General features: G+C 33.8%; 1 protein-coding gene and 1 long non-coding RNA gene across 3 annotated transcripts in view; one reads left to right on the plus strand and one right to left on the minus strand.

Annotated features, from left to right (window-relative positions):
• Window positions 1-13,678, plus strand: part of LOC119636145 — a 48,164-nt gene that overhangs the window by 5,359 nt on the left and 29,127 nt on the right. The gene's annotated exons all lie outside the window — the stretch shown is intronic.
• On the minus strand, window positions 6,600-12,815 carry LOC119636138 (uncharacterized protein KIAA0930 homolog). Of its 2 annotated transcripts, XM_038031316.1 has the most exons (9): window positions 12,529-12,812; window positions 11,970-12,136; window positions 11,631-11,912; window positions 11,432-11,572; window positions 11,190-11,371; window positions 10,871-11,124; window positions 7,697-9,268; window positions 7,430-7,579; window positions 6,600-7,373 (listed from the first exon to the last, which is right to left on the minus strand). In XM_038031316.1, exons 1-9 carry the CDS (start codon window positions 12,635-12,637, stop codon window positions 7,333-7,335), a joined length of 2,898 nt encoding a protein of 965 aa, XP_037887244.1. In that variant the 5' UTR covers window positions 12,638-12,812; the 3' UTR covers window positions 6,600-7,332. The 2 variants fall into 2 exon arrangements, with proteins under 2 accessions (XP_037887244.1, XP_037887245.1); XM_038031317.1 differs by lacking the exon at window positions 7,697-9,268 and having other exon boundaries at window positions 12,529-12,815.

The raw sequence follows: 13,678 nt of genomic DNA on the forward strand, positions 1-13,678 counted from the left end.
GATAGATCCATCCGATTCAAATTTTTTACATCAATTTTGTATATCGAGGTTAATAAATTTTTAATAGCAGCTGTCCTTGGACCAAAACCAACAAGTGTGTACAATTTCGTCAAAGTAACTAAAAAATTGTGACCTATATGGGGCATGAATGCACGATAGACAGACGGAAAAGCAGGCAAACAAGTAAGAGCACGTAACTACTCTGAACCAATCGGTGTAAGAACACGGGTATCTTTCGAAATTACTCTGGGGTCAAGGTAATTGGTATTTTTTTCAACGAAACACGAAGTTTTAAATGTTTTTTGAATGGGAATTTATCGTTAAGCATAATGGATTTTTTCGAAAGTTTTGAAAATTCGAAATCTTTAAGCAGCTTTGCATCAACATATCCAAATAACCGCTCCAGCTATATTTCAGAAAAGATAAAGAATTTAAAAGATTTTTTACATTATCTCAAAAAGTTTCTTTTATTTTTGTTTTCATTGTTTCATTATTAAATATTCAAATAATATATAAGTTTTTATAATATATATGTTGTTAATAACAAATGGACAAAATTACTGACCTGAGATTAAAGGATAATAAATAAATAAATAACAAATTAGTTAAAAAATGAAAGCAATAGATATTGAGGGATGGCAAATATCAATAAGCGTACAATTGATAGCAAAGACTGAAACAAATTGGAGCGTCATAATTGTGTAAGGCCTACATCACTTTGCCTAATAAAATTCTTCATGTACTTTTATACCCACCACTGTAAGATGACGGCAGTATACCCATTTTGTTTTTTCCCAAAATATATGTAACACCCAAAAGTAAGCTTCAGAGACCCTATAAGGAATATTATATCCTTGATCAGGATGAAATTTTGAATTGATTTAGGCATGGCTGTCTGCAAAAATGAAAATATCGACTTCAAATTCGTTACAAAACATTGAAAGCTTTTGCAGGCACCATGGTATTGAGAATAGGCGAAATCGGTTGAAGCGCAAGCGCAGAATGGAGCATAGCCTGAAAGCAACTTCGTTTTTTTTAACAAAAATTTTTTTGAGTTTTTGCTCGTTACTCGAAAATTATAAAAGTTAGAAGATTGAAATTTTTTACTACTACTTTACGCAGCACTATACTCCTTATGTGCAAAAATGGGAAACATTCGCCATGCCCACACAAAGTTACAGTTACAGTACAGTTAAAGTGATTAAATTTTGCTTTTTTCACTTTTTTGAGATGATCGCGATTACATTTTTCTTAATAATAATACTAGCGATATGGGTACCAAGTAAAAGAACTTGAAGAGTAGAATGCGAAAAACATAGTGGTGAGTAAGCGAGATACCGTTCCCGCCGAGTATAACCTTCTTCCTTGTTATATTTTGTTTCTATGTAAAGTCTTATTTCGCATGAGAAGTCTTACATGAACGTGAGCCCACTTTGTCTAAATCTAGAAAAAACATTTAAAATTGGCCCATGTTGCCATATCAAATGAATTGTTATTTTCCATGAAAACCCTTATATAGGAAGAGATTCGAAAAATAGAACTATGCCAAAACTTTTATCATTAAATATTAAAAAGCCAAACCTTAAATCTCTACTACGGATATTTACGTACGGTAGAATTCAAAGAATGGTCTTATTCCGATCAAACTTTTAAAAAACCATGTTTTTCCCCAATTTTTCGTCAAGAAATTGTAAAAGTTGTAAATATTTTTCGTAAAACTGCTATTCTACGAAAAAGTGGGACGATTCAATCCATATTGAAGATAGGGCAACATCTTGGAACTTGTCTCTTGGCGTTCGAACATAGAAAATCGTATGAGTAGACGTTAGATCGATGGATTCATAAGCCTAAATCGATTCAGGAAATGCTTCTGCCTCGATGATCCGTTTCTAATCTTTTCTGACGTTAAAGATAACCATAAATCTCTTAATATATTTTTGCCGTAATTGATGTAGCGGTGAAAAAAAATTTTAGTAACTTACAAAACTCAAATATTTAGTATTACTATTGATAAGAAGTAACTTAACTTAATGTTAGTGCTTGATGATCGATAAAATATTGATTAATGACGTATACCCCTTTACATATAAACTTAGTTTGAAAGAATTTTCAATTGTGTATAGTATGACGCTTTGCTGTGTAATAAGATGACCGTCAGTTTAAATAAAAGGAACTCCCTTTCATTATTTAACGTTTTATTTATTACTTGGAGCGGCTCTTATTCGCTGGCAATAAGATTTATCCGCATATTCTTCCAGTTTGAATGTTCTTTGATACTAAGTATATGCTGATACCACAATTTCGCATATATTCATATTAGCTATTGGACATCAACACCAACAACAATTGTTAACAATGCCTCACTTATGCTGAGAAATTTTTTTCAATGTTTATAAATTATATTGAGGTACTGTCATGCTATACAATCTTCATTTTTCAGAAGAATCCGATCATCATGACAATAGTTTTATGATGACATCATTTCTCCCTTCATTTTACTTTTCTTAAACTAAATTAAAATTAGATCAGTAGTGCGTCATTGAACGTCCATTTATTCGGCTGCATTATTATACAGCTTAAGTCTATTTTTATGGACTACTTTCTCTTTATATCTTTCATTATTTATTATACTAACACTATTTCCTTTAAGTCTTATACATTTTTGTTAATTACTTCATTCTTCTAAGTAGAACTAAGTCACCTATATTAAATCGATAATTCACTGTATTCGTATCGTAAGCAATCTTTTGCATTAACTTATGTCTATCCGTTAATAGTTGAGTTCTCTTGTGCGCTACTTCTACTCTAAATTTTGCTTCGTTAGCATAGTCATTTTTATTGTACAACTGAGTAAACCTATATACCTCAGTGATTCGATGGAAATTGTTGTTTTGAAGTTTTGCAGAATTAAATTCCTATAGACAGCAATTACGTAATGTAGATGTAGCGTTAAGTAGTGTTAAGTAATAAGTAAAACACTTTAGCCATATATGCCAATCATTTATATCAACTGCTATGTAAGACTTAAGAGTTCTGTGACTTTTTCAATCGTTCCAAGTGTCTGGTGATTGTAGGCTCTTGAAGTTAGTTTTTCGGTTCCGAGGATATTGCATAATACTGATAATATTGAATTTTTATATCCCGTACCCATGTACCATAGACCAAAGGTAGGCGAGAATTTATTAAATATAATTTTACTGAATGTTTTGAGGATCTTTTGCTGGATCGGTATATTTACGAGATATTTTGCTAAATCATCTATTATAGTGAGTGCGTATTCGTTTTCATCAAGCGATCTGGGAAATAGTCCTACGATATCATTAAATAACATGCCGAATGCTAGTACCGGCCTTGGCATCAGTCGTTTCAATGTTTGGCACTCATGACATGACTCAACGTATTTTTGAACGTGTTCGTCATATTCTTCCAATAGTAATACATTTTTAGACACCGCAGTGGCCATCTATCTATAGAGTCATCGTGGTATCGTCTCACAATTTCTTGAATAGCTTTAGTAGTAGCTTTGTAGTAGCGCTTCTTTAATTCTAATCAACTTTTTACTGCCCATGTCTTGAAATTCATTAATAGGGGCAAATTCGAAGATACTCTCTCAGGTCTTTAAATTCATTAATAGGGACAAATTCGAAGATACTCTCACCAGATGCTACTGGTTATTTGCCAATGTTATCTGTATACCTTTGAATTTTGGTAAAAGTTCTTCTAAGTAAAGCTTCTCAATAGTAAAGAAATCTTTGCTGTATGTATATGTTGTATAGATTTCCCGACTTCAGAGTCAATTATATATATATATATATATATTTATAGATTATATTTTCATATTCAATCGTTTTACGGTGCTTATGATCCCTCGTCGTACTGGTCCTTTGCTCTGCCATTGATCTTGTCGAGACTTGTTAGACATAGTTTGTCTTCTCGTCCACACTTTTAAGGTCTTGTACCATAGCCCGTGATTAGGCGTCGATCACATGATTGTTCTTTCCCCTAAAGTACTCGAGAGTAACATCATATTCCTCTAGGCCGTCTTTCGCTCTCCTGAACATGGAGCTTGAATCTTTCATAGAAAATAAGTAAGCAAGAGCGAGCAAGAAAATGCTTGCCGTACAAGTGTGATTTGAAAAATCGTGTTGTTGCAGTTACTCCTTGTGCAATTATTGATCTATTATTTTCATCTTTTGTGTATGTGTTTGAAGCATGGGCTACAGGCAGATGTTTTCCCTCATGCTTCTGAGTTAGAGTGGCTCCGCAAGCATGTTTGGTTGCGTCTGTCGTTATGCAGAATCGTTGCCGAAATCTAAATATTGGACTCGCTAATGCTTTTTTCAAGTATCTAAGTATTATGTCACAACCTTCCCTCTATTTGAATTGTATTGCCTATCTAAAGACAATTCTTGTAAGATGTCTAGAACACTTGGTGAATTTTTTTTATAAATCTACTATGAATCACTTCGCACTATTAGCGCCTCGCGGTGTAGGATAGTTTTCAATCACTCAGTATTTAGTATCGTCGGGATACATCGAGCTATGTTATGTTATCTCCCGCAAGAAAAGGTGTAAACTGAGATTGTGTCTATAGCATAATTCAAAAACGTCTATTAAATTAGAAAGTGTAGTATATTTTTCTATGAACAGCCCAAAACAACTCAGTTGCCCGTGTATAGGAGTAGATATTTTGATTTTAAGCGACGAACAGCAATTGTCATTATCCGTTGAAAAGAATTTGGACCTACTTTGAAACCATATCGAAGTCTAGTAAATCGAAATGAATCATTATGAATTAAGAATGATTGGTAATCTCAGAAGGCTTTCTCTTAATCAGTTTGATAAGAGCCGCCCATCAAATCTAAGTAAGCGAAATGCTTAGCTCTTATAAGCTAATCCAAAATATTATCTATACTAGAGGAAATTTATCGACCACTAATTTCGTATCTGTTTGCCCAGAATTTATGAAAGGTCGCCATATTTTTTCTTTCTTTTATCGGACTATTACATTCTGCATGCGATGATTCAAGTACTTTGTCATTTATTACTTTTTTGTAAGTTTCCCAATTTCTTCTTTCTTTATGTTATTGTGTATCCTTTACCCTTAACTTTCGCTCATAGAAATTCTCAATTGTAATTGTTTCTGACACTAGACCAAGCATCTTATTGTATTCAGAATAAAGATTGGTTAAGGTTTTACTGAAACGTTCTGAAAATTCCTCTTTAAGATATATAATATTTCAGATTTTCTTTGTTGGTTTTCGGTCATTTGTGATTACTTCACGATCAGTAATATCTTCAGTTATTACAATGTGCTGTTCTAATGTAATTGTTGTGATCCTAGTGTTAAGAATGCGACTTGAAGCTCTGTCAACCTTCGTTAAAGTTGCTTGCTTGGTTGAGGTTCTCGGTTCGGTATGAGAATGTCTTGCCCAGAATAGCGTAATTTTAGTCCCCATATTACTTTGGATCTCGGTGATAAGACTATGTCGTGCTTGCAGTTGTTTGCAACAAGTGTTTCTATTCGTTGTGTGAAATTTTTGGGCGTAAAACAAGGTAGTCATGACCTTGACCAAATTCCAACACGCAATTGTCTCTTCTAATGAAATCAATGCCTATGATCACATCTACAAGGAATTGGGATATCACCATGGACCACATGGTATCAAGAAATTGTTGAATCTTAAGTAAAAGGGTGCAATGCTCACATATTTGATCTTATCACGGCTGCACCTTTGTCTACTAATGATTTATTGTAGCGTTGGTGTAGTGTATAAACACGGTCAACTTTATCAGTTATTGACGTGACCTTAGGGAAAATTTTTGGGTTTTCCAAGTATTGTTATTATTCGCGTTTGTCATCCGTACGTTATTGGCCTGGTTATTATAAATATTCCGTTATTATCACGATAGTTGACCATTTTATCTGAGGCTGTTGTCTGAGCTCTTAATGCCAGAATAATAGTCGCGTGAATGCAACAAAGCATCCATAGAATCCTTAGGAGCTTTAATTAATACGATTTGTTCAGGATTTGAGAAATAATGCCCAAAGGGTTCACACATATCCTCATAGCATTGTAATTCGATATTTTAAGCATTAAATTAATTATCATTATCGAAAATTCCATCATTAGCTAAAGTGAAGAAATGTCTACAATCCACACTTTAATCAGCCTGCGAAAAGTATGTAAGGAATTGAAACAAGATGCGCTGCTGGTACCAAAATAAATTTTAAAGAGAAAAAGTATTTATCACTGAATTTAACAAGTCCAGCGGATATATTATTTACACATAATGAGTTATATCGAATTCTTTTGTAATGAAATGTATATCAACGAAATGTTTTAAAAATAAATTTTTTTGAAAGCGACGACTTGGGTGAACTTGAATTATAATAATTTCAATAAAAAATTTCTAATAACGAAATGATTTGCAATCAACCCTATAGGGGGTTAAATTAGCGGTATCAGCGGTATCAAATTACAAAAGCCGTATATATGTATTTCAATAAACTAATATAAAATTGATAAATATAAGTTCATATAAAATCTTTACGTGCATTTTTTTTTTTCGAGATGTTTGATAGAATTTTTTTTTGGCCAAATGTTTCTCTTCTCTTTTCAAATAATGTAAACTTTTTTTAAGACGCTTTAAATGATTTTATGACATTTTAGAAAACTATTATTAACTACATACTAAGTTTCCAAAGTAGTTTTGCTTGTTCATATGCTGCATGAAATGATAGCTAATTAGTCCGCGCTTTAACAGCACATTGGATCCTCATATCTGTTTGGTTTGATAGAAATTACAAATACAAGGTATTGTCAAAATGTATGCTGACTTGAAATGAATTTACTTAAGTATATTATATTTCTACTCTCAATAATTTGTCACTTAAATAGCTTAAATCGATTCAGAAGAATAGATATTCCCCGCATTTTACTCGGGCATGATTAGATTATATGAAGATTAGGCTGCAGTAACGCTGATTTTGAATTAGTCTGTGAGTAGTAGATTTCCTTATTATCAGCTTTTTTTTTTTTTTTTTTTTAGAAACTTTTTTAGAATAAGCATCTCAGCTACTTATCTGGTCTACAGATCGATCTTCTTATTTACGATCTTACATCTTTATGCGTATTAAGATTTAAAAAGATATCTTTATCGTTGAAATTGATGTAGCAGTGCAAGTCAAGGCTAAAAATGTTTTTTAAGTTGATTTCATGAACATCAGAATGGGGTAAAATGAGATTTCGACTGCTTTCGCCAAACAGTTGTAATGAACTCGATGACCCAAAAGATACTAAATCTAATTTTTGCTTATTTCATTTAAAACTAAAATGTTAGGATAGGAGCTTCGCGATGATCCAACAAATCTGCAAACGGGAGAATATATTAGTGAATTAATAATTGCATCCGACTATTGTCTTACCTTTTGCTATGCTCCACCATGGCAGTGTAACATACGTAAGGAAAGCATTTAACGGCGACGATTGTTGACGCTTATTCTCTTTCCAGAAATGGAAGGATTGTGCGAAGCCGCGGCTGGCCCACAATGGATTGTAAGCACCATCATCAAGTTCTGTAAAAATGAACAAAAAAAAAAAAAAAAGAAGCAACAAAAATAAAATTCGGTCCGATGATGTATTTTTAGAAAGTAATTGAAACGTATGGCATGCTGAACACAAAGCTTTGTCACCTTTTAGAGCTTGTTTTGGTACATCACACCAATAATAGATGTTTGTACCGTCTGGCGTGCGACGTTTCGGTACTAAATGTATAACGCGATTGTAATGAGCCAGCATCGCATCTGAACGCTTTGTGCGCGGCAATGTTGTCGACAAGTACGAGCATGAAATCCCTTGCTTTTCCTCAGCAGTAGATAATTGGCTAATTTTTACCGGTGATGTCGATGACGGTGACACTGGCGATAGACGATGCGTATGTGATGTATGACAATTGTCATTATCATCTATTTTAAGATTAAATTTATATACAGATTCCTTAGCATCTGTTGATGAAATAATTTCAAAATCATTTTCACTATTAGGATCATTTGGACATTGTGAGTGTTGCAAAGGATGGTTGTCATCATTTTTAACAGCTACACGAACACACTTTGCAAATTCACAAGTTGTTTGGACCGGGTTATCATTTTGCGATAATGATGGGCTATTGGTTAGAGAAAATGTTGACAAACGATTGGTAGAAATAGCCTCAGTTATCGTTGCTGTTTGAGAAGCAGAGGATTCGGCGGGTTCTTCTACTACGGGTAATTCCTCTTGACCCCGTACGGCTATCATTAGTTTTGTATCGGTTTCGGTAAGAATTGCGATTTTGGCTTCGCTCTCCGCAACTTGTGTTAGTTCAATGCCGCTCAACGAGACGGCATCATCGGCTATTTCATATTCCTGCAAGGGAGTTACTTCATTATTTTCTAAACTTTCCGAAACTTGTTTGGCAACTGATTTGTCTTGACTTAATACTCTTTTCGAATTTTTCGAATTATTATGGGAATTTATTTCCTTATTATTTTTAATTTTGTCTGCATCTTCTGGAATTTGATTGCGATTGGCACGTACGCGTTTAGGTGAAACCTTGGCCAGCAAGCTATTCGCTTTACTTAACTTTTCTTTAATTTTATCTTTATCTTTATCCTTAATTTTAGGTTTTTCCTTTTTATTGGGTGAAGCCTCATTTTTCTTGCCTCTTTTTCTATCGGCTGCACTTAACGAAGAACTGCGCATCAAGCGATCTTTTATAAACGGCTTTCTTTCATTCAATCTTAAGCTGCCGCGTTTGCTTATCACTAATTCAGATTCAAGGTTTGCAATAGTCTTCGGTTTAACTTTATTTCTCGGATCTGGCATTTTATTAAGACATGCTGGAGTCTCATTAGCAAAATCATCGCAAGTCGGGCAATAGATTTCTGACATTTCTGGCGTATTTATGTCACTACTCAAAACCCAGCGTTTTTTGCACTTTTTCCCCGTTTTGAAGCAGTTACCAGCGCAGCCGGTCGTTTTATTTGCCGTTTTTTTAGTTGTCACTGCGGAATTTTTAGGTACGCTTGTCACTTCAACATTGGCTTCTAAAGCGTCTGCAACTACTTCAATTGTCATATCTTCTGTCTCGTATTTGATTGTTTCCACACCGACAGCGGTGGTCTCTTTCGCGTTATGTTCACTTTCACTTTCAGACCTGATCGTACTCTTCCAATTAGAGTGATTATGGAGTTGTTCCTTTGATGCCGAGAAAGCAGGACGTAGATCTACAAGTAAATATAGATCATTTACTTTTTTTTTTTTTCTCTCTTTTTGATGATATTGAGCGCTTAACATATTTCAGTTAATTGCGAAATCAAAAGAGCAAAGAAATAGTGTATAAAACATAATAAAATACATCTAAAGTGAATGATAATGAAACAAAATCCAATCGAACTTGGAACGGAGGCCAAGACTGTGTTAAAAAGTGAACGACTACATGTCATAAAGTAAAATAAATAACATTCAACGGACAATTATTTCCCTCTGCATGTGTATATGTATACAGTAAGTAGGATTGTCGATTATTCCCTCAAGTCTTCGGAAATTCAAGGTTAGACCACACCATAATCGAATTAGTCCAGAACTGATTTGTTATAAAGTTTACATAGTGGAATAGCAACGATAAAAACGTGTAGGGGATTCCTTTGGCGAAGCTCTTTATTTTGCGCTGATCATTCATCAATTTTCATCAGTTCCTTAAATATTTAGATCAAATATAAAAACTGTATTTTCAGAATGACTGCTATCTTCGTGTTGTTGTTTGACAAAAAAAAAAAAAAGAGATAGCGCACTGAGATGGATTTCCAGCCAATAATTCACAGTTATATTTAAATCGTAGAGAGATCTCAGTGACTTTTTCTTATTTTGAGGCTATGCTGTGATAGAAGTAGGAGCGAAACGTTTGATTATGTGTTATCCCAAGTTAGGCTTCATGAAGCACCTTTATCTCAAACTTAAGTGAGTCTTTCGGTCTTCAATGAAAAATTGTAAAAGAGGGCAAAATAATCCGACACCCGGGACCTAAGCGAATAATGACCTCTGATCAAATGATTACAACATATAGAACAACTAAATGCAGACGTTCCGTTCGAAGCTCCTTTTGAGCTAGAAGGGATCGTAGTCGTGATAAACGATTTCAGTAATCACTATTGTATGCTTCGACAGTTTACTCAACTTGGCAAAAAAATACTAACGACACCTGTCCCAAATTCTAGTTCTAGGCATTTGCCAACCTACGGAATGTCAAAGGCAATCATGTTTACGAAAGTCATCTAAAAAAATTGGTTTGAAAAGCTAAAATTATAATAATAAGAAGATTAGTGTTTTATGTTTAAAAGAAATATGAAAATTATGTGTAGATTTCTCAGGAATTCCTGCTTTCTCGGTCATCTAAACAACTTAAAATAAATGTTTTTTTTTTTAATTTTTTTTTTTTTTTTTTTTTTAGACAAGAGAACTTATTTTCAGTGTTATAGGTACTTTAGCATCTTTAGATTTATTTTTCTTTAATACTGATCAATTCGCGGAAATAAATTTAAGCATAGAAGGAGACATTAAAGAAACAAAATAGCATAAGCAGAAAAAAATGTTGCTAAGTAAGAAATGCTTATATAATTTCATGCAACTATTTTTTATATATATATATATATATATATATCAAAAAAGGAACGCAACTGTGATAAAATGACTTTAAAATGCTTCTAATAATAATAAAAACAAATTTAACTTAAGTAAAATGTGAAAATAATTTGCATAAAGTTTGTAAAATAATATATATGTATAATAATAATAATAAAATAAAAAAAGTACAAGAATATTATAATTACCGTCTCTCAAATCGCCTGCTTCTATTTCGGAGACTTCATTAGCTAGTGAATCTAACCCCTCGTTTTCGGAGCGTGCTTTGACACCCGCCGAACCACTAGCCCCGATCGCATCACCACCGCTTTTTGTGCGCCAAGCGTATCGTGAAAAATTATTTAAATTAGCACTAGGATCACTAAGGCGACGTTGATGGCCGTATGAGCAATAATCACCATTATCCTCTTCCCAATCATCCCACATGTCAGTGGCACAAAACCTAAAATATAAATATTCTTTTTATTTACGTTTCGATATAATATATGAACATTTTCATTTACATACCCTGGCTCGCTGGTGGGAGTTTCTACGCCTGATCCTTTGGGTTTAGTTACGGCCATTTCGGCATGCCCCTTCCCTTGGGGGCCTTTCATACGCACAAATTCACAGCGTGTCTGCACGCCCGCGCCACTGCTAAATAGACCGAAAGACATACGCTGTGCTACTTTCGTGCTTAAACTAGATTGCTAGAATAGGATGAAAAATAATGTTAAAATTTCCACGTGAGAAATTAAGACAGAACCAACCCTAGCGTCGTAAACTTTCTTTAAGGCATCATAACGTATGGAACCCAAAAAAATGACACCCTGAACAGCGCCGTCTTTATCGTTAGCGACTAATTCTACGCAAACCATTTCGCCGTCTCGCACCAAAATGTCACTAAAAACCTGTAAGTATCTAAATTTGTTTATCGATCTTTTGTGTTTTTGCGTTTTTTCGCTTCACCTCATCAAAATTGTCCACCATAAAGCAAATGTGCGGATAAGTTATCTCTTCGCCTTCACCTTTAGTATCCATTTTTCGTCTGCTTGGACTCGCATAGACGCGCTGAGAATGACGACGTAAAACTTGCAATTCCTTGGGTGAGGTACGAGTGCATATTGCCAAAGTTAGCGTATAATCAAACTGATGTATGACCATATTGAGGTAAACAGTTTCTTCCCAATCAACATCGGGATCCCCTATTGGCAACTTGCGTGAATCTTTCCGAAAAACATCCACTTCAGTCTGTGTGCAAAAACGTAACCATTGTACGATTTATGTAAGAAAGTAAGTTAAACATACCTCATATTTTGGCATATGGCGAGAAGAACTCTTAACATGTTTCTTGCGAACAAAAAACAATAAATCATCTGAATCGATACTATGCACTGGTTCAGATTGAAATAGAAAATGTCTAACAAACAGATCCGTCCAATAAGTAGTGCCTTGTAGGACAACAAAACCACTGTCTGCAAGCAAAAAACAATGTTTACATAATAAAATATTCATATATTGATTACGATGCGAATTGACAAACAAAGCTCGCAAACTGAACGGACTACCCTTTTTGCTTTTTAAGTCGATCATGCACTCTACAATATTTGAAAAAAGAAAAAGTTTCTATATCTGGGCTGTATAAAGGGAATAATAAAATCATTGAATTGTTATGCTTCGAGGGAGGTTATCAAAAGAAACAAGAATGTATTTACAGTCTGACAGAAGGAATGGGTGGTTGAATGTTGGCAAGTGTGAAATAATCAATAAAACAATATTATATACACATACACCTATAAATATTCAAGACTTACAAAAAATATTTAAATAAAAGTCCTTTTAAGTAAATAAAGCGTCTTGCTCTTACCATCTTTAAGCAATTGTCTCATTTCTTTATTACGCTGAAAATTAATATCTTCCAGTAGTTGCTGCAAAGGAGTTTGATGCTTTAGTAATACGCCTGCAGCCAGAGACATTTCGCTTTGTAGATTAAATATAAAATCTTCTAATAGTGTAGCGATAGGCTTTGTCGGAAGGCCTTTAAAGAATCGAAAAGCAGAGCAAGGCTTGGTGGTAAAATGTTCATTAAGTCTTTATTGAAAGCATTTGCTGGATTTTTCACTTTATTTTAACCTTTTTTTTTCAACTTTCCTTATTGATGTTTTCGTTGTTGAATTGCAAATAAGACTGTATTAAGCGATATTTTAATTTGGTTTGAAAGGGTGGCTTTTTTAGAAGCCAAATTTTTAACTCACATTGCGAAGAGAGGAACAGTTCTCAATTTCTCTCTGTAAAGCTGGCCATCGTGTGTGTTTGTGTCGCAAAGCTCGAAAATAAACAATAGAACTGCGCAGGTCTTTGTTTTGTAAACAAGACACAACAGTTGTGAAATTCTGAAGCGATCAGCTGTTTCGTTTGACAAATGAAAACTAATTATACAATATTGCCAGAATTGAAATTTAAAGTTGAAGAAAACGATATGCATTGGTAGATGGATTTTATGTTGAGTCAAATATTATTAGTGATGCTATGATTTTATTCTCTTTATTGAATGAATTGAATTAGTAAATTATAGCCTTCAAGGTCACGCAAAACGTAGACCGAAAAGATTCTGTTTTTCTTCTTTATATGCCGTACAAATGTATGTCCTGTTAAGATGATTTGCAAGCAAACCATATGGAGAAAAAATATCAATTTTTGTGGGAATCTGAGAAAGAAAGATTGTACAGTACGACATTTAAAAAGCATAGAATATTAATATAATAACCACCCTTTATTATCTTTGTCGTATTCTTCATTCAAATACTGTATACAGAGTACGGCAAAACCGCCATTGTATGTAAATGCCGCGTACGTTAAGCGAATTCTCCCGAAAGTGAATATGACTTTCTAAGTTGCGTTTTTTTTATGAAATATTACCTAATATTTCTGATATATTCGCCGCTTTCACCAAATATGCTATATATGCCGATATGCTTATCAATAAACTAAACAAAAATTAAATGAAATTAAATGAA

Source organism: Glossina fuscipes, unplaced genomic scaffold (genome assembly GCF_014805625.2).
Source record: "Glossina fuscipes isolate IAEA_lab_2018 unplaced genomic scaffold, Yale_Gfus_2 28, whole genome shotgun sequence".
Lineage (NCBI taxonomy): Eukaryota > Metazoa > Arthropoda > Insecta > Diptera > Glossinidae > Glossina > Glossina fuscipes.